Source organism: Ursus maritimus, unplaced genomic scaffold (assembly GCF_017311325.1).
Source record: "Ursus maritimus isolate PB19 unplaced genomic scaffold, ASM1731132v1 scaffold_3, whole genome shotgun sequence".
NCBI classification, from domain to species: domain Eukaryota; kingdom Metazoa; phylum Chordata; class Mammalia; order Carnivora; family Ursidae; genus Ursus; species Ursus maritimus.
Genome location: NW_024425563.1, coordinates 5,550,887 through 5,572,548, shown reverse-complemented (window position 1 = coordinate 5,572,548; position 21,662 = coordinate 5,550,887). Strand labels below are relative to the sequence as shown.

Here is a 21,662-nt window from a genome sequence, read left to right as displayed (position 1 = left end):
CTGTGGCTCCTTCCTGAGGACATCCTCTGAGCACCTTCTCAGGCTGGGCCCCAATGACTGCTCCTCAGGCCCCTTGCTCATTCAGGACAGGGAGCTGAGGCCAATGGAAACCCACAGGCCTAAACCAGTATGTTGCCTTAATTGTGTGCAATTCAGAATGCTTAGAGCACAGGCTAGCCTCTCGGGCACTGGTGCTCCCGCCCCAACCCCAGCCTGGCAGTACCCAAAGCCAAAGAATCCTGTGGCTCTCTATCTCCCCTCTGAGACACTGCTCACAGCACCCAGGTGGCTAGGACCCTCCGGAGGCCACCTCCCACTGGGCTGTGGGTAATGGGGCCCAGGGAGGACTTGCCACCCAGCTCTCTGCGCACCCCCTCAGTCTTGACTGAAGGCTGCCTTGACCTCCCCTTTCTCGCCATGCCCACCGACCCTCACAGGATACACACTCCTTCTCGGCTGCCTGACCCTACATGGCCACCAGTCTTGTTGAGTTGCTGACCGGCCAGCGGGGAGGGGAGACAGTGAGCTAAAGAGAGGCAAGGACAAGTGGCGTGAAGACCAAAGGGAAGGAAGGCCTGGAACAGGGCGAGGGTGGGGGGATGGTAGGTGGAAGGAACTCCTGTCCAGGATGGGACAAGCTGAAAGCCACAGATGGTCTCCAAATCTCCCATTTACTGATACTTTAAGCCTCTTCTCTTGGCTTATTGTTGACCTTCCACATCACCTCCTTTGGGGAGTCTAAGGGGTCATGGCTGAACCCAGATGGAGAAGAAGAGAAAGGAGCAAAGCCCAAGAGGCTCTCAAATTAGACAGCTGGCAGGTATGAGGGGCATGGCCCTGTGAGGTGTGTGCACCACTGGGTAAGCAGGTGGGAGTGCAAATAGGAGTACAGATGGATGAGTAGGTGGGAGCACAGGTGGATGAGCAGGTGGGAGCACAGGTGGATGAGCAGGTGGGAGCACAGGTGGATGAGCAGGTGGGAACACAGGTTGATGAGACGGTGGGAGCACAGGTGCATTTGCAGGTGGACATTTGTCCTGGGCTCTCACTGAGGGAATCTTGCCTCAGTGGCACCTCAGGTGAGCCATGAGAAGCCGTGAGAAAGGTGGCCTACCTTACGAGAAGAATGCTTTTCTGAGCTCTCCAGGTCTCCATCCAGGAGCGGCATGGCAAAGGAACTCAGGTCCTAGGATGGAAAGAGAGCACTTGGTCAATGGAGTGGCCCTCAGGTTCCCATCCGGCCTCATCCAGGGGCAACACTGGCTCTACGCATGTGCCACTGCCCCCTTCCAGAGTCTTCCAGGAACACCGACCACCAGGGAGGGGTGTGGATGCAAGTGGAGTAAAAGCAGGGTGACAACATGCTAGCTTCCTCGAAGATCCTGACCATGCTCACATTCCCTTCCAGAACATAAGGCTATACTGCCCTCCATCACCCTGGGGAGGAGCAAGGAGAAGATGCCAGGACTGGAGGCAGGAAGGAAAGCACCCCAGAAGGAAAGCAGGAGTGGAGAGCAAAGGCTTCTCAGCACCTTGGGAATGGCTGATGGACAGGACCTCATCTTATAACACGGCACATGGGGCCTCGAGGAAGTGGTCCAGGATGCGAGTCTTCCTGGGAGAGATGATGGGGGCCTCGTGGGGAGGAGCATGGGGCCGGTGGCTGGGGTGGAATGGTCAGTGATGCTAGGCGACACCATGGCCAAGAGGAGTGGCGTGGGCCCAAACTCGGGTCACTTCCCCCTCAGCCCTGCTCCTACTCCCCCGGGTGTCACCTGGTGACTGCCACACTCCAGAAAGGAGTCCCAGGTGGGAAGTCTACCCGGAGAAATTGCCTGAGTCCTTAGCCTTTCTTTTTTTCTCCTTCTTATTGTGGTAAAATGCATGTAATGTGAAACTTACATCTTAACCATTTTAAGCCTACAGTTTAGTAGTGTTAAGTACATTCACATTGTGCCACCATCACCGCCATCTGCCTCCAGAACTTTCTCATCTTGCAAAACAGAAACTCTGTCCGCATGAGACAACTCCCCGTGCCCTTCCCCCAGAGCCTGGCACCCACCATCGTACTTTCTGTCTCTATGAACATAACAAGGCCACTACCTCATTAAGTGAAATCATGCAATATTTGCCTTTTTTGTGACTGGAATACTCTACTTAAACATAATGTCTTCAAGGTTCCTCCACGATGTAGCCTGTGTCACAGTTTCCTTCTTTTTAAAAGTCAATAATATTCCATTGTATGGATGCACCACATTTTGCTTATCCATTCAACCATCAGTGGACACTGGGGTCACTTCTACCTTTTAGCTGTGTGAACGTGGGTGTTGAATTGTGTTTCCCCCTAACTGCCCAAATTCATAGATGGAAGTTGTAACTCCCAGGACCTCAGAATGTGACTGCCTTTGGAGATAGGGTCTTTAAAGTGGTAATTAAGTTAAAATAGGTCATATGGGTGGGCCCTGATCCAGTGTGGCTACTGTCCTTGTGAAAAGAGATTAGGACACAGACGCAGAAGGAAGACCATATGAAGACACAGACAGAAGACAGCCATCTACAAGTCAGGGAGAGAGGTCTCAGAAGACACCATCCCTGCCGGCACCCCGATTTCAGACTTCCAGCCTCCAGAACGGTAAGAAAAGAAAGCCACCCAGTTCCATGATACTTTGTAGTGTCAGCCCTAGCAAACAAACAGGTACACGCGGATCTCACTGAGATCCTGCTTTCAACTCTTTGGGTAAACACCCAGAAGTGGGATTGCTACATCCCATGGGAATCCAGTTTTTACTATTCTTGAGGAACCCCCAGCCCTTCTCCACAGCAGACGCCCCACTTTGCATTCCCACCAACAGGGCACAAGTCTTCCAGTTTCTCCACATCCTCACCAACGCTTGCTACTCTCTGGGTTTTGTTTTGTTTCCATAGGAGCCATGTGAACGAGTGTCAGCTGGGATCTCATTGTGCTTCGGATCTGAGTTTCCCCAACGATGGGTCATGTGGAGCCTCTTCCCAGGTGCTTTTGGGCACTGACACATCTTCTTCAGAAATACGTCTGTTCAAGGAGCCCCTGCACTGTTTTTTAACCAGATTGCTTGTTGGTGAATTGGTAGGAGTTCTTTCTATATTCCAGACACTAACCTTCTATCAGATACAAGATCTGCAAATATTTTCTCCCAGTCTGTAAGTTGCCATTCACTCTGTTGATTGTGTCCTTCCAGGCACAGCTCTTAATCTTGAGGTAGTCCAATCGATCTATTTTCAGTTAGTTGCATGTGCTTTTGGTGTCATAATCAAGACTTCAGTGCCAAATCCAAAGCCATGAAGCTCTTCCCTTGTGTTGTCTTCCAAGACTTTTCTAGTTTCAGCTCTTATGTTTAGGTCTGTGATCTGTGCTTAGTTTTTCTCTACGGAATAAGGTGTGGGCCCAACCTCATTCTTCCCCATGTGCAAAATGTCCCCAACACCGTGCTTTCAAAAGACTGTCTTTCTCCCACTGAATGGGCTTGGCACTCTTATCACAAATCATTTGGCCACATATGTGAGGGCTTGTTTTGGGGCTTTCTGTTCTGTTTCATTGGTCTATAGGGCTGTCTTCATGCCAGCACCACACTGTTCTAATTACTAGAACTTTGTAATAAGTTCTGAAATCAGGAACTATGAAATATCTTACTTTGTTCTTTTTTTTTTTTTTTCAAAATTGTTTTGGCGACTCAGGGTTCCTTGAATTTCCAAACATATCCATTTAGGATAGATTTTTCCATTTCTTCCAGAAAAGGTGCCAGCTTTCTCTTGGGCTGCCTAATTGTTCTCCAAGGCTTTCGGCCTTGCCCTTTCAGGCCATCTCCAAACCTCTGCTCGAAGAGTGATCCCTGAAGGTGTAGGTCTTATACCACGTTGGCCCCTCCCCTAACGCCCCGGGGACTTGACAGTGGCTTCAGCACCTGGTCGACTGGAACACAATGGTAGCTCTTACATGTGCAGATTCCAGACTCAGCCTCTCTGGTGTTGATGTCAGTGGTCTCAGGCCTGGTGGCACCTGGGGAACTTGGGTCCCACCACAGAAGCGAGCTCATTAGCCTACAGTGCAGTACGGCATCTCCATCATCTAGCCGGCAGCCCAGGTGGAGAGCCACCAGCTTCCCACAGGGGACCGTTGGGAGGAGCCATGGTCAGGAGCTCTTGGGCAGGCCTTGCAGCCTCCAGTCCAGGCCCCAGGATTCTGCCGACCTCTGCAGCCTTATTTCTGGTGTGTTCTGCACTCCGTCACCTTTCTGCAAGTGCCCAGGCAGACTGCTGCGGTTCTCCCAAACACGGCTGTGTGTCTGTGGACACACTGTCTGGAACGCCATCTCAACTCCTCACACACCTCAGTTCAAGGCCGTCTCTTCGGAGAACAGACCCTGCTTTGCTTTAGTCCCTCCAGGACAGGGTGGGCCTCTAACACAGAGCCTGGCCCAAGGCTGTGCATGAATGACCAGTGCTGGCTGCCATTCTCCACATGCCCCAAGCTCTTTGCCCCCTCCAGGCTTTGCGGCTCTTCCTGCCCTTCACCCTGCAACCGCCAATCCTGGTTCACAGGGTGAACTTCTATGTACCACGCAAAGCCCAATTCACATATTATCTCTGGCAGGGACCCACCCGCAGGCAGAATGAATTCTTCTCTTATCTGTGTTCCCACACAACTGTAGACAGACCTCTATTACAGGACTTATTAGGCCCGGTTATGATCATTTATCAGTCTATTTCTCTAGCTAGACTTTGAGTTCATCAGGGGCAAGGGAGAGCTATTCGTGTGGCTATTCTCTGCCTGTATTTGCCTGGCACCCAATGGGCATGCAGACGTGTTTGATTCCACATCCCCTTACCCTCTGGGGTCATTGTGGGGGGCTACACGGTCTGTGCTGATGGGCCTGCCAACGAGCAGGCCCCACGCGGTTCAGTTCACTGGGAAGGAGGAGGAACCAGGTGTGGGGTGCTTATCTCCCATTTTAATGAGTACATTCCTCTCCGGTTTCAAATAATCATTACCCTCGAACATTCGTGCGGTACAACAGTTTCCACACGTGAAAGCCTTTTCACAAATACTCATTTGTTCCTCATAGAACCATCGTGCTCTAGCCACCGAGGCCCCCAGCAGTGAAATGACTCATGTTAGACAGTCTTGAAAGAGGAGAGACCAGGATGCTGGTCCAGCTCCCATCACTGGCGGCCTGTGGCCCCGGGAGGCCGCCAGGAGGGGCTGCAGCAAGGCCCCTGCAGCTATTTCTGCCCCGTGCGAGCTCCTGAAAGCATCAAGTCCTCGGAGCACGGCTGTGCGCCCACGCCTCAGCACCACATGCCTGCTCGGTCGAGCATCCTGGCAGGAGTGGTGGCCTTTGCTGGAAGGCTCCTCCACCCCACATTCCACGATTCTAATCTTGGCTCTCATCTCTCAGAGCTCACCAAGAAACAGTGCACACCTTGGAGGCCAGGTATGGGAAAATCTCTAACTGCAACTGTACCACAAGACTATTAGCTGGTGGAATAATGGAGACTTGGCCTCCTAGCTCAGCTGACATTCCAGAAGGCCCAGGCTCCTGGAGCCTGCCCTGTTCATGTGATTTCTAAATATTAAACTCCCAGCAGAGCTTCGTGCTTTCCTCACGGATTTATCTTCTCCCGCCATCCCCGAACCTCCTTTTCCTGTCTGCTAGTCAGGCCAGTCCTGGCATAGGGTGGGCATTTCTCTGGGCAATGTTGAGGCTCCAGGAGACATGTAAGACCTGGTTACTGCCAAGAGACTCTCGGATTGTCATTAGCTGCACACACTACATTTTAGACCTTGACCACGGGCTCTGGAGATGAGTATCAGGGTCTTTGGGGCAAGTGAATTTTCAGGATTTGGGCTGCTAAAGTCACCTATCAGGAAAGCACAGGAATAAAAGAGAAAAGCCCCAAGCTTGAGAAAACTCCCAACACGTGAGCTGACCTTCAAAGTAGCCCTTTTAACCCCCCATCCCACCCCTCTTCAGAATTCAGGCAAAAGCCCACATTTTACCACAAAAAAGGTATCAGCAGCAGAGCTATCCTTAATCTGCCATTACTGTGCCCTTCTTCAATCTTATTTTGGTCCTTACGGCAGCCCATATAAGTAGGAAGGGCAAGTGGCATCATCCCAGTCTAGAGCTGAAGATACTGAGAGTCAGAGAGGTGAGACCCTTGCCCAAGCCAGACAACCAGACAGTAGCAAGCAGGCCCTATAAGCCGGGACCAGCCACTCCCAGCTCAGAGCTCTTCTGTTAAATCCCACCACCTCCTTGGGATGGCTCAGCTCTATTAACAAAAACCAACTTGGTATCAGAAGCTGTGAAGATGTAGAGCTCTTCCTCGCGAAATGAGGAGCCTTGGCCCAGTGCAACCTCAGGGGAAGAGAAGGATGAGTGAGGGTTTGAACAGCTCAGTGACTCATTCCCAACGCAGCTTACGATGCTTTCTCTTTAAGGCCTACTCTTAATGAAAAGTAATTCGCGCCGCTGTGGCACAGGGCCGCATCCCACCACCAACGCCCTCACTCCACATGCTGGAACGTCTACATTCTGCGGACTTTGGGGGTCTCATTTGTAGCTCTCCCGCTCCCCTGCCACGTATCCTGAACTGATTTATGATTTCCCAAAGGACAGGGGCTGTTTTACTCCTATTTTAGCCTTGAGAGAAGGTGCGAGGTAAGCGTGTATCGATCAGATGCGGTCTGGCTTTTTAGTATTTCTGATGATTCGTCTTACAAAACGCCTTTGTTGACGCAGCTGGGACACCCCAGGCAGAAGCCTGACAAAAGCACAAATACAGGACAAACAGAAAGGCTGCCAATGTCAGGGGCCTGTGGCCTGCACCTGAGGGCCAACTAGGGGTTTTAGACCTCAGGGTCACGATAGAACATTCCAGTGCAATTACCAGCGGGCTGATTCTTACTGAGGAAGGAACACATGTAGGATGGTTTTCATTCTCCGCTCCCACTGAGCAGACCTGAGGACACAGAGCACCAGCAACATCGGGAGCCCCCCCAGGCTTGGGAGAACAGCACAGCCGGGTCCTGCATCCCTCCGCCCGCGAGAACACGACCCGCGCACGAGGAAGGAGCCAGGAGGTTGAGTTCCAGCCCCAGCTCTGTGGTTTACTGTGGGGGGGGGGGGGTCTCGGGTGTGCCTGAATTCAGTTTTTCATCTGTCAAGTGAGAGGGTTTCACTAGAAGATTCCAGAAGAGGCCTTTTAGCTCCCATAGTCTCAGTTCTTATCGCTGAACTAAACTTCATCCTGGGATCCTGGGGGCACTTTCAAGAAGTAGTGCTGGATTGAGAATAAAATGCAGCTTCTCACCTCCTATGATGAGTCATAAAAATAATTTTCTTTTCCTCTCAGACTACCAAATAATCCCCCCTGCTTTCGAAGCTCAGGGTTTGGGGGCAGAGTCTGCAGGAACATGGGCTGCACCGGTGGAGGGGTGGGGGCATGTCCTGAACTCCCTGTCAGTACCTCAGAAGCAAGGTGGTTATGACCCAGCCGCATGTCTATCTTGACGTACCTTAGTCTGCTTCCTAGGTGCTAACCTTCTGGTTACTCAACTGGCTACTAAGGTCCCCCCATCAAGCACCTGGGTCATCAGCACGAATGCCAGGTGGGTCCTCTTGGATGCTTGGCATGATTCCAGGAAAGCCGTGAGTAGCGTCCTCAGAACCACGGGTGCCCCATCACTCAGGTCCCACATAGGATGCCCCTGCCCTGCCCGTCCCCCCGGCTCTCCTAGTCCCCATCACACCACAGGACAGCCGCTCATGTGGTTTAGCCTCCTCTGTGTCTGATCTGTGGGTACTGTGGCTGAAGTTCACCTCTTGCGGTGAGGGCCTTGGCAAGCACCTCAGGTGGGAGGCACGCGTGAGGTGTCTCCAGATGGACTGGGTTTGCGCAATCCCTCAAAACCGCCCAACGGGCAGTTCTTGGTACCAATGTGGGGGGTGGTGACCAGAGCCATGGTCAATTGGAGCCTTTGAAAAACATTCATATTATATAACTGCTCTCAGAAAAATAAGGAACAAACCCTGAATCGCTGGAACTCGGCAACAGGGGAGGGACAGGGGCCAAATTAGGGAAAGCCTAAACTTAACTCTCGGAGAAGTTCCAGAATTCTTTATTTTCCACAGAGGACATTGTGGTTTCTGACTGCAGTCTGAGAGACTTCCTGATGTAAAAAAGAAAAGAAAACCACTATTTTTCACTCCTGCAGCCACCCTGCCTACCCCATGGCCCCACCTGGGGTCCTGACTGATTGACACAGCTGGCTTGGGCTCCCCCACCGACTGCCCTGGGCCTTTGTGCAAGGTTAGTACTTCAGCCACTGGGCTGGGCTGGCCTTTCTCCAAAGAAAGAAGCCCTGGGCCCCAGGAAAGGCCGAAGTACAGCAGCCTGACCCTGCCCTGGTGCCAAGGAAGTACTCCATCCTGGCCCTAAGGAAATACTCAGTTCTGGCGCTAAGGAAGTACTCCGTCCTGGCCCTAAGGAAATACTCAGTCCTGGTACTGAGGAAGTACTCAGTCCTAGCGCTGCAGAAGTATTCCATCCTGGTGCTGACGAAGTACTCTGTCCTGGCACTGAGGAAGTACTCGGTCCTGGCACTGAGGAAGCACTCTGTCCTGGAGCTGAGGAAGCACTCCATCCTGGTGCTGGGAAGTACTCAGTCCTGGCCCCAAGGAAATACTCAGTCCTGGCACTGAGGAAGTACTTGGTCCTAGCGCTGTGGAAGTATTCCATCCTAGCACTGACGAGGTACTCTGTCCTGGCGCTGAGGAAGTACTCGGTCCTGGCGCTGAGGAAGCACTCTGTCCTGGAGCTGAGGAAGCACTCCGTCCTGGCACTGAGGAAGTACTCACTCAGTCCTGGCACTAAGGAAGCTCTCTGTCCTGGTGCTGAGGAAGTACTTAGTCCTGCTGCTGAGGAAGTACTCGGTCCTGGTGCTGGGAAGTACTCTGTCCTGGCACTGAGGAAGTAAGTACTCACTAGGTTCTGGCACTGAGGAAGCACTCTGTCCTGGCACTGAGGGAGTGCTCGGTCCTGGCGCTAAGGAAGTACTCCATCCTGGCGCTGAGGAAGTACTTGGTCCTGGTGCTGAGGAAGTACTACGTCCTGGTGCTGAGGAAGTACTCCATCCTGGCGCTGAGGAAGTACTCGGTCCTGGCGCTGAGGAAGCACTCTGTCCTGGCACTGAGGAAGCACTCGGTCCTGGCGCTGAGGAAGCACTTGGTCCTGGCGCTGAGGAAGCACTTGGTCCTGGCGCTGAGGAAGCACTCTGTCCTGGCACTGAAGAAGCACTCCATCCTGGTGCTGAGGAAGTACTCCATCCTGGCACTGGGAAGTACTCAGTCCTGGCACTGAGGAAGTACTCACTCAGTCCTGGCCCTGAGGAAGCACTCTGTCCTGGTGCTGAGGAAGTAAGTACTCACTAGGTCCTGGCGCTGAGGAAGCACTCTGTCCTGGCACTGAGGGAGTGCTCGGTCCTGGCGCTGGGAAGTACTGTGTCCTGGTGCTGGGAAGTACTAGGTCCTGGCACTGAGGAAGTACCCAGTCCTGGCGCTGGGAAGTACTTGGTCCTGCTGCTCTTGCCAGTTCCTGCCCAGTGGCTTCACTAGCTCCACAGCAGCATCACTCAGTAGAATCTTTTCTCAACAGAACCCCTAGACCGGGGTGGTCAGGAGGCCTCCACTCCCCCTCAGGTGTCGGGCACAGCAGATCGTTCTAGCCTCCGGGAGTCTCAGGTGTTCAATCACAAGTATCATGCAGTATTAGGATTGTGAGGGCCATTGGCCAGGGACACACCTGGCCTTACCAGTCAAAACTGAAGAGGACACCAGACGTCTCCAGGACACCACCCTGAGTCCCAGGTCAACTGTCCACCTGGGAAGCCCAGGTGCTCTGTCAGGCCCGCTCAACCTAGGCCTGAAATCCAGCTGCAAAGTTTCCATAAAGACACTGGCTGTGGGGCGCCTGGGTGGCTCAGTAGGTTAAGCACCTGCCTTTGGCTCAGGGCATGGTCCCAGGGTCCTGGGATCAAGTCCTCTATCGGGCTCCCTGCTCAGCGGGGAGTCTGCTTCTCCCTCTCCCTACATCTCTCTCATGCTCTCGCTCAAATAAATAAATAAAATCCTAAAAAAAAAAAAAGAAAGAAAACAAAGACACTGGCCGCTCCTCCTCATAATTAGAGAGCAGCCCTTACCCCATCCCTACATGGAAAGACAGGGTGATTGATAACTTGCGTGAGCAGCTCTACAGAGGGATTACCAAGGGCTGGCTGTTCCTGCTCTCCTCCTGTTAAAAGGTAGCTGGGCCTCGCCTTGCCGTGTAGGCAGCTTGACTAGTGCTAGACAGAAACTTGGAAGGTCCTCACGCTGTGCAGAGGGGATGGTGCCTTGTCCACAGCCTCCAGGGCCTTGTGCTCTGGAAGGCCTGAGGACCCCCAGTCCGCACGCCCGGGTCCCCCGCCAAACTCCTCCTCGCTCAGGCCCCCAGAGTGACCTCTTAAAGGCACATGCTCCAGACCAGGGTGAGTCCAGCCTCTGTGAACCACTGAGGATTAGGAACTAGAACCAACCCTGTTTCTTGTCTTCTCCCAACCCAGTTCCTCCCGGAAGAAGGGAGTGGGAGGGCAGGTTGGGTGGAGGCTCCAGGGGCCCGAATCAGCTCATGTCAGTGGCGAGGAGGGAGGCAAGAGGCTGGGAAGGCCCAGGAGACAGTGAGGAGCAAGGCTCGGGTGTGGGGCAGCCATCTCTCCTGGATTGCTGGGTGCGCCTCAGTCCAGAACCATCCACATCTCCACAGGTGGTATCTCCGGCCCAAGCCGGGTGATGAGAGGAGGGAGATGTCACAGAAGGGGGAGCCTCATCTTGTTTCCCAGGACAGCCAGGACTGGTAGAGTCCCACACCTCTCACGAGGAGGGGCCGGCCGTGGATGAGGGCCCAGGCAGCAGGAGCAGCAGCGGAAAGGCTCTTGGCCGCCCCTGGGAAGGAGAGTGGGGCCCAATCGGTCAGAGGGGGTCTCTGCACACTCAGCTGAGCCTTCGCTTTGCCAAGGGCCAGAAAGAAATCCCCAAAGGAAGTAGCTGGATGAGAAGATAAAGACAGAAAGGAAAGGTGGTCCATCCCAGCAGAGTTGAGTGAAAAATAGGAAACGGCCCAAATACGCCTAATGTTATTGTCCTGGAAGAAGCTTTGCCACACATAAAGGACAGCAGCAGATTTAGGAAAGCCCCACGATCGCAGTTGAGCCTCATCTCCGCGAGCCCCACCTGTGAAGCGAAAGCAAGCGTTCTTCTGTCACTTGCTGGGTGGCGGATTTCCGCCAGGCACCCGCTCACGCTGTATTATGTCTGAGAGCCCTTCTCCCTCTGACACCAGCGGTCGGCTGACAGCAAGGACCCTGCCTGGTTCACCTGAGCGACTCGTTCGTCCACCGTGCCAGGCACACAGCGGACTCAAACGAGAGTTTGTCTTTCCACGAAACAAAACTGATACTGGAAAAGGTGCTAATAAAGCTCCTTTGTACGGCGGTATCAGAGACCGATGACGGCTCAGAGCGTGCTGCACACCGAGATCGGAGGCTGGGGAACGACGCTCCAAGGGGGTGGCTTGGATTGCTCGGGCCTTCCGAAGGCAAGGACGGACTGAGTACCAGCCATCTGTGAGAGGAGGAATAGCCCTTCATTTCTAGGGCTGTTTTCAGCTCTGACATTTTACTGGTTTGCGAAGACAAATCTTAAGATAGGGTTTGAAAAGACCAAGTCTAGGTTTCTGGAGACGGTTTATTTACGCACAAATAAAATGCCAAACCACCAACCAAGACTGTGGTGGCCTTGGGGTTGAACCCTCTGTGGGTGCCACGCACTGCCTGGCCAGCTGGGTGACTCTGGTCGTGGGGTCTCCCCCCCTTTGATGTCCCCTTCATGAGGAAAAACACCAACCACGAGGGAAAGTGGAGGTGCTGCTGGGTCCGTCCCACAGACCCAAATGGCCCTGCGTCAGCCCCACGACCCCCCTGCCCTGCCTAGAGCCCTGCGGACAGTGCTGGCTCCACAGGGAAAAGCAGACGGTTTGGTCTACGCTTGAAGGCAAACTGCAGGAGGCACACCGCAAATTAGAGTACAACTGGGCACCCATGGAACATTTTTATAAGGTCACGGCGCTGCTGGCTGGTTCTGAGACACACCCGCCTCTCTGCAGGAGGGTCTTGTGCAAGCTCAGAGACCTCAGCTCTGCTCCCAACCACCTACACAGTGTGGCTCTGGGGCTTGGCCCAGGAGCTGAACTGATAGCCACAAAGGTCTCCAGCTCACAATTTCCAGAATATCAAATGTCCCTATTTGTAACACCACGCATCAACATGTTCTTCCCACTTTCTGCAGGAAAGGAGGATTCCTCTATCCCTTCTTGCCGTGCCACCCACCTGCTCTGGGCCAGCACGTCACACACTGGAAAGTACAAGACGTTCAGAGTAAGCCGCAAACACCAAGGACACAGAAAGAATTCAAAGGCTTTCTGTACCAAGCATAATGAAGAGAGGTGCTTTTCTTTGTTCATCCCTGGGTGACCTGGCTGCTCCAGAAGCATCTGGCCACAGTTTTCAAATGAATAGTCCAAACCCATCCGTGGCTCATCACGTCAACTTAGTGGATTACACAACCATTGAAATATGAATTAGAACAAAAGAAGGATGCCTTTCATTGATTCATGAGATTTTTGATCACACACACACACACACACACATACACACGGACATAGAATAATGCACATTTCATTGCACTGTGGACAAAATAGCCTGAACAGTTGTGCACTGAAAGAGCTTTAAAGCTGGTACAGGTAGATTTCAGAGAGGAGCTGACCCTTTGTCCCTCGAGATGTCATGAGAGAGCGGAATGATGAGCACCATCTGTTTTCCTCTGTCCTGGCTGGAGCCTTCTGACCTCTCCTAGTATTTTGTGCCCAGAAATATGCACGGAGTAAAGAGATAGAGAACCACCTCTCTTTACTGTCATGGCAGGTGGGCAATTCCTTCCCTGCTCCCCTTGTGTCCTTCCCCTGCGTTCTTCCCCTGGCCCTCTGAGCAGTGGGCACGGCTGCTCTGACCCAGTGTGGGCAGCGTGGCTTCCACGAACCCCAGCAGCCCTGGCCACCACTGGACCCAGGACAGCAGTTATGCCCTTGGGGCAACCACCCACACCTTCAGAGTGGCATCTGTCAGCACCTGTACTCACCTGGCCCAGACCTGCTGCAGACCCCCTGGTCTCCTGACACCTAAGCCCAGGGAAATAATGCAGTCACAGTGTATTATGTTGGAAAAGGTCTCAGAAATCTTCCAAATCTGGGGCGCGTGGGTGGCTCAGATGGTTAAGCATCTGCCTTCAGCTCAGGTCATGATCCCAGGGTCCTGGGATTGAGCCCCGCATCAGGGTCCCTGCTCAGCGGGAAGCCTGCTTCTCCCTCTCCCTCTGCCCATGCTTGTGCTCTCTCTCTCTCTGTCAAATAAATACATAAAATCTTAAAAAAAAAAAACAAAAAAAGAGAGAGAAAGAAAGAAATCTCCCAAATCCATCAATCCCCTTTCATCCCAGGTAGAGTGACGGATGTCCATTGCGATCAGAGTTGCTCAAATCCACGTGCACAGTCACGAACCAAATCCTGGTATTGCAACTTCTAGCCAGGTTCTCTTTGTGTCACACTATGCTCTTTTTAGCTGATTTGGACTTTCTAGCTCATGTTTCTATTACATAAGATGACAACAAAATTATCTTACAGAGTCACAGCGCAGTGCGAGCCCCTCGTGTGGGCCTGGCTGTCCTGGGTGTGCAGTAAATGTCAGTCACGGTCAGTCCTGGAGGCCATCCACCGATGGAAGTTTGTCAGCATTTTCAGGTCTTTCCGCCAACGACAAAGCTCTGGTTCCAAATTGCCCTTCTTTGTCATTCATCGGCTTTGTGTGACTGTGTGACTTCCTGAAATCCTCCACATCGGTGTGGCAGCCATCAGGGTGAGCAGCTGCTCCAGGAACGTGCTGGAAACACAGGAACCTCCTCGTCCCGCTGATTGAGGGCTGGTGGGTGCTCTCCACAAAGGGGCTCCAGGTGCGGCCCACCAGAGCCCGGCGCAGGCGGTACGTGGAGACCGGCGGGCCCGGAGACAGTATCTGCCCGCTCCCCTCCTTCCAGGGCCAGGCCCGCCGAGGGCCACGTGAGGCTCGTGCTGGGTGGCCCCACGTGGGAAATCAGCACCCTCCTTCAGAGCTCGTGACCACAGAGGCTTCCACGGACCACACCCTGGACCCGAGTTGCCCCCAGGGTAAGTTAATAACGCTTAAAATGGCCAAATGACTAGCTCTTTTTAAAAATTTACTTTTTGGTCCTGTTAAAAAAAATTAGCTCCTGTTTTTTAAAAAAGCAGCTGAATTGGGCCTACGCCCCTTCCGTGATAGGCCTGCGTACAGAATTCTGCCTACCACCCCTCCCCCAGCCCCGTGTGGACTGGAAACCCACTTCCCATGTCTGGCCCTCAGTTCCCTCACTTGCGATAGGAGGTGTTCAGGCTCGAACCCTAGAGATTCTCCAAACCCCCCAGTTCTGTTCTAGGCCGTCCCTTTCCCCAGCCCTGTGACAAGAGGACTCCCGTCTACCTGCCTGGGTTGTGCTGCCCTACCCGGCATGGGGTCCGGCTCCAGAGGCACGAGGACAAACACCAGTAAGTCAGAGCTACATGGGGTGGGAAGGGGGGGAGCAGGCATTTTTAGGGCCCACTACTCTGTCTGATTCAGCGAACCCAAGGTCAACTAATGGGCTTTAGTTACTAATAATGTATTAATAAAGGCTCATCAACTATAACAAGCGTACCTCGGAAGGCAAGTTGTTAATAATAAGGGATACTGGCGGGGAGGGGAAGGCGGTATGTGGGAACTCTCTGTACTTTCTGTACAATTGTTCTGTAAATCCAGAACAAAAAAAAGTCTATTAAAGAAAAAAGCAAGAGCAACAAAGGGCTAGAGCTGGCTTCAGTGCCATGGGCCAACCCATCACCCGTCTCACTGGGCTCGGCACCCACCCTCTGCTGTTACCATCAGCAGACAGAAGGGAGCCTGCAATCTAGCTGAGGGGCCTGCCCGCAGCTCCTCGGAGAGGCCCATGCATCGCTCCCCTTGAGGACAGGAGATGGGGCATGGTCACTTCACCCCACATCCACGGCTCTGAGGCCTTCTAGAATGCAGGGGAGCAGGTGCACTGCACATGCCCAGACTCAGGGTCCTGAGTGGAGGGGATCTTGTCCAAGGCTCCAGGCAGAAAAGATAAATGAGGAGATAAGGTTACCAGTGGGGTCAGGCAGCATGAGGGCCAGGAAGTTCTGAGAGCCCAGGTCCCTTCTCTCAGTTCAAGCCGGCCAGTGTGGACCCAGTGGTGGGGCCTTCATGCTCCAGATGGAAGCAGGTGCTAGCTGGAGTCACCAGGCAGCCTCAGAATGTGTGGTCTGGGTGGACAAATCCCAGCACTGGGCTGGAGACTGAGTGGGCACAGAGACACTCACGGTTCCTGGCTGGGACTCAAAGCCTCAAACCACGGTGTTAGCGAACCCAAACAAGGAATTTGCTAGGTTTTTTGTTTTTTTGTTTTTTTGCTGTCAACAAACCCATTCTGTTCTGGAGGGGCTTGTTATATAAGTAGGGGAGGGAAGGAAAATGCTGGACATGAGGCTAAAGTCACCAGAACAGCAGAAACTTCTAGATTAGCTGCTGCCACAGCAGGGAGTCAGGTACAAAACACAGGGGTTGTTTGTGGCTTTGCTTTTTCAAGGAAGAAAAAAAGCCTGCTTCTCACATCCTAAGAATTGGGTTAAAAGCCATCATTGTTAGGAGGATCTGATCACTGAGATGTCCCTGTGTGTAGCATGTGTCCCCAGGCCTAGCCAGGATGGAGCAAGGAAGAAACATGTCCCTGAGCATGTCCTCTGCATTTCTCATCTACTCCCTGCTAGAGTACTTCGGAATCTTTATTTCTTGCTGAAAAAGCACAGAGGATTCTGGACTGGGTCCTGTAGTGATATTCCTAGAGCGAGAGGACCCCTGGGGACTGTCTGTCCCTTAGGAAGGCCAGCCCCTTGTTTTCACTTGTGGTCACTACCAGTGTGTCCTGGAAGCCTCTGGACCATGTATCTCTCTGCCTTTTTTATCCATGGGGCCCCAGGGACACCTCCCTCTGCGTCACACCCCAGGTCCTCGTGCCCAGACTGCATAGACTCTGACCTTCCAGGACCACTGTGGGGATGACCTGGGGGAGCAGCACATCCTTGGGGAGGTCCAGGGAGAAGAAAGGGAAACCCCACAGGCAGAGAGGGAAATCAGAGCTGCCAGGGACACTCCCTGCTGCCCCCCCTTCTGTGAACCTGGCCCCACTTTCATGGTTTAAAGGACAGAATTAGAAGATCACGTAGGCTAGTTCTCCCTGGTCTGTGCGTATGCCCAGCTTGGAGAAGGGAATTATGCTGAACAGGAGCCTTCCTGGCTAAAACCTTTAGGGTCCCTCCTGCCTGAGGGAGAAGTCACCACTCCCCCAGCCTGGCATTCAGCACAGCCAGGATATGTGTAACCGGCCTACACACAGTCGCCAGAACCTTGCACGTCAGTTAAGGTTATGACACACAAAGAATATATTTTTTTATGCATTACAATTTTATTTTGGGCTCGACATTTGTTCAACAGTCACGGAATTTCTAGGTCAGGTTCAGGTAACTGAAGAGCCTTTATAATTCATTCCTATTGTCTAGATCCAAGGTGTGCTGCAAACACAGTCTGGGACAAAATGGGAAATCACATCTTTCTAAAGACGGGCTGAGAAATTCTAATCCAGTAAGCTGTCTCTTTTTTCTGGTAGCCGGGCTGATGCACACCTGGCTGCTAGGCCACCACGCACAGGGACAGCCAGGAAAACAGGACACAGCCCACCAGGAACAAGACCAACCAATCCACCCCGTGTGACGGCACAGGTTTCACAATTCAAACCCCCTGGAACTCACAAAACTTCAGTGGAGATGTGAGCGCGGTCAAAACTGGGACCCCGGCGTTGGTAAGCCAGCAGCTAACGAGCCTATGGCACATTTAAGATGTGTCAAAAAAGACGATCTGCTGTTAGACCACAGAGGGCAGCGTTAAGTTCCACACATATTGATCCATGTTCAAGTAGATTCCGGTCTGCTTCTGGAAGTTGGTTAATTTTTCTGGTTATGACACTGAAATTTAAGTTTTCCTCAACAGTATCACCTGGTCCCTGATTTTCCACCTTGAGCCTAATGCTCTCCTCACAGCATACGGTGCCTCTACCCGTCTCCCTCGGCCACGTTGGGGCTCACTCTGACCTTTGCTCAATAGCCAGAGCGCAGCCATCTTTGTTGGACATGTGATTCCTCCTGCACTACCACGTGCGAGCTGACAGCACACCCCTCTTTTGGACTGACCCCCCTCTTTCTCTTACGCCCTGGTAAGAGGACCTACTCGTCCTCCAAGAACTAGCTCAAGTTCCACAAATTCATGACGCCTTTCCTAACGAGTCCAGTTGGAACCATCTCTAATGCCACGCATTTCAAGAGTTCTGGATACTCACTTAAGAATTTAAAGAGTTTCGATTTAAAGAGTTTTAAGAATTTAAATCACCCAAGCATTGTCTGTGATTTATTTATAAATTTTATCTCCGTAGAGATTGTGGGCACTCTGAGGGCAACAGCTCTACGATCCAGCTAATTTTTGCATGCCTGTGAGTAAGAGCTAAATTCATAGGATTCGGAAGTCAAAACGATGCAGAATGAAAAAGTTGGGGTCCCACCCTTGGCCCCATCTATGTTGTGCCCCCAAAGGAACCACATCCCACTAGGGCTTCTTTATGCACGAGCACACTTTCTAATACTAGGAACACATTTCCTAATACTAGGGATCCCTATTATGCATACATTCTGCCCCCCACCTTCTTATTCAGGACACGGCGCAGAGAGATTTTTCTGGTATCCGGCGCACTCCTTTGGCTGGAACATTCTAGTTGCACCAGCCCCTGTGGCAGTCCAAGTCTCCAATCTTTGGCCATCAGGACAAGGCTGTCATGAGAACTTTGTGCATTCTTTGTATTTCTAGGATGTGTGGATTTGTGATTTCTGAACAATACTGTCACATGTCCTCCTTAGGACTGTGCCATTTTGCCCTCCTCACTATGGGAAGGAGGCTCTGTTTCCCTCACAGCCTCACCAACAGATTGTCTACGCCGTCAGACTTCAGGTTTTTGCCGGATTGTCACCTACATTTCACCTGTTTAATTTAATCTCTGGCATGCCACCCAGCACAGTACTTGAGTTGGTGAGCTGTGGGACAGTCTTTCTCCACCTGCAGGTAGGACACGGGTCCTGACATCCATGCAATCCCAACAGGCTTTGTTGTTGTTAATAAAACAGAATAGAACTGGTGCCCCAAGAAACGTGTTTTATGTTGTGTCTATCCGACCAGCCGTGAGGTGAAGCTCCTCGCCGGGGTTCACGGTCAGCAGGTTGCTGGGGAGGGGGCTGCGTGCAGTCTTTGTGTTGGCTGTGTGGTGGTTTGCAGCTATAGGCTGGTCACCACTCACGGCTTCCCTCCCTGCACACACAAGCCGTCCACGCCAAGAAACTGAGTCCGTCCTTCCCTCCCTTGAGTTTGGGCTGTTGCCATCAACAGAAGTGCAGCAGGAGGACCACGTGATGGGAAGCCTTGCGGCTTATCCCTAGATCTCCCAGAATCTGCCCTGCGGGAGCCCAGCTGTTAAACATCGGACTGCACGGAGAGCACCCTACCATGGGGAAGCTCGTGCTAGCCACGGGGAGGGGCAGCACAGAGAACCAGCCGCCAACCAGCCCAGGCACCTGACGCAGGGTGAGGAAACCTCGAGAGTGCTGGCCGAGAACGCAGGAGGAACGCCATGCGGGAACTGGGCTGGCTGTGAGCCAGGCAACCCCCGGACCTGCAATGATCCCCAACCACATTTCTAAGTTTTGGATGGCTTGTGATACAGCAACAGATGACCAGAAAACTATGCAATCTTGTGAATTAGTGTCTCTGGGGCACCTGGGTGGCTCAGTTGGTGAAGCGTCTGCCTTCGGCTCAGGTCATGGTCTCTGGAGTCCCGGGATCAAGCCCTGCATTGGGCTCCCTGTTCAGTGCGGAGTCCGCGTCTCCCTCTGCCCCTCACCCTGCTCGGTTCTCTTTCTCTCTCTCTCAAATAAGTGAATAAAATCTTTTTTAAAAAGTTGCTCTGCGCCTCAGTTTTCTCATCCATAAAATGGGAATCATAGGAGTTCCTATCAGATTATGAGTTAACACATAAATATGCAAATACATAACATGAGCTAACATATAAAGAGATTACAGGAAAATGCTTCCTATTACCTTAAGATAATTACCTGGTTTTACAGGCAAGATGCCATTATTTAGGGACAGGATGCTGTTATTATTGAGAAAGGCGGGGAGTGATGTAGGTTGGGGGCTTCTGGTCTAGGGTGGGACACTCCTGCCATGTGTTTCAGACTTGCAGGAGGTGGAAAGGAAATGCACACATGACCATGACCACGTGGGCAATGAGGACGGCCAGCCCCTGCTCTCACCTGCTCTCATTCCATCAGCTCTGGTAACACTGATGGTCTAAGGCTGATCAGGGGGCTGGTGTCAGGAACGACTAAATGCAGGGGTGCCTGGGTGGCTCAGTCATTAAGCGTCTGCCTTTGGCTCAGGTCATGATCCCAGGGTTCTGCGATCTAGCCCTGCATCGGGCTCCTTGCTTAGCAGGAAGCCTGCTTCTCCCTCTCCCATTTGCCCTGCTTGTGTTCCCTTTCTCACTGCCTCTCTCCATGTCAAATAAACAAAATCTTTAAAAAAAAAAAAAAAAAAGGAATGACTAAATGCAGAAACTATTTATTAGCAAGTGCTCATTAGACAGTCTTTCAAAATGTAGGATGAATGGGAGAAACGATAGGAGGCTTAGGAGGATTTTTAAAACACGTTAGAGCCACTGATGTATTCATTCATTCATTCATTCATTATATATATTTTTTTATTATGTTAGTCAGCATACAGTACATCCTTAGTTTTTGATGCAGCGTTCCATGAGTCATTGTTTGCATACAACACCCAGTGTTCCATGCAATGTATTTGTTCATTTAAACACGTGTCAGGTAGCCCGTGTGTGTCTGGAACTGGGCATTCACAGATAAGCCACACCCTCCTCCTCAGTCTCAGGATGGGGCTGGAGAAGGAGACAGACTGCAAAGGGGCCCAAGGGACCTACGGGGTGATGGAAATTATCTCTGTCAAGAGTGTGGTGGTCACATGCCCGTGCACATTTATCACAGTCCAACTGCACACTTGAAATTGGTGGATTTTATTATATATAAATTATAGGTTGATAAATCTGAGCACGAAGAGACCCATCAGCCAACACCCATCCCCACACCTCAGGAGAGGGAAGAGAGAAACGTACCATCTACAGAACACGGGGAAGATGTCTACATTATTAATCCTGGAATATTGGGTGTGCTTTTTCATGTGGTGGGAGTAGAATTTTCAGAAAGCAGCTGTGCAGTATGGGTGATAGTTAGACTCTTATTTCCAGCAAAATTCTCTGGTTACCATTATCCTCCTGGTGACAAGTACGTGGTTACACCTATCAGATGGGGCACACTTGTCCCTTCGTCCCCTTCCTGGGTTCTGAAAGTCTGGCATCTCACCTTCCAGAACCCAGTCCAGACACACAGTTGCTACAGATCTAGGAGAGATGTGTTGGACACCAAAAACCCAATTTCTCCCAAGGGTAAAACCCCAGTAGTGTGAGGTGTCACAATCCCACAGGTGTGCTTTAATTTCCTACCCTGACGCCCTTTATTTGGATCAAGGCAATATTTAAAAGATAACCATGAGAGACAACCCATGAAATGAATCCCTTCTCTGAACTGGGGGGTTACTGGTTTAGCTGATCTCAGAAAAGGACCCTGACGGCCTAGGAAAGAAAAGAGAGAAATTCAGGTGGAGTAGAGACATTCAGAAGAAAAAGTGCTTGGGTAAGGCCACTTTGGGGAGCACTGGAGTCGGGACCCTTCGTAGGCCCTTGGAGTGGGGAAGGGGATGTCCAGAGGTACTCACAGGCTGAGGCCACGATTCCCCACCACCTCTCTGTTAACTACCCCTATCCCTCCAGCCAAGTAGGAAGTGTAGGGATCACTGAGCACCAAGAACAGGGTGGACATTTAAATGTGATGAAGAATGTCGATCACAGCTAGCATATCTCAACCTGACATCCTTACTCACTGGCACACCAGATTTTGTCAAAATGGCATCACCAAGGGCCTGAAAGTACCAGAGACTGGGTGATGTCAGGTTTGTTTCACTGTTAAATGCATTTTATAGAACTCTAATTTTTTTTTACAGTTAACATTCCAAATAAGACATAGCTGGTAGGTCTCAGAACTCTGGATCACCCAGAGTCCCGAGGCATTTGGAATTATTGAAAAATACTCTTTGGATTTTTTTTTTTTTCAATTGCACAATGCTTTCCTTATCTATCTCCATGAATGAAGCTAGAGAAAGCTGACTTGGGGGGGGGGGG

The 21,662-nt window shown here is 51.8% G+C and overlaps 1 protein-coding gene and 1 pseudogene across 6 annotated transcripts in view; both read right to left on the bottom strand.

The window, feature by feature from the left end:
- Nucleotides 1–21,662, bottom strand: part of PRKAG2 (protein kinase AMP-activated non-catalytic subunit gamma 2) — a 255,589-nt gene that overhangs the window by 179,796 nt on the left and 54,131 nt on the right. For all 6 annotated transcript variants that reach the window (XR_005838439.1, XR_005838440.1, XR_005838441.1 and 3 more), the window contains exon 2: nt 1,115–1,186. Coding sequence is in view for 2 of the 6 variants with exons in the window: in XM_040643780.1 (XP_040499714.1) it covers nt 1,115–1,186 (72 nt within the window). In the remaining 4 variants the exon portion in view is untranslated. The remainder of the gene's footprint in view (nt 1–1,114; nt 1,187–21,662) is intronic.
- Nucleotides 16,705–21,662, bottom strand: part of LOC121105876 — a 31,090-nt pseudogene continuing 26,132 nt past the window's right edge.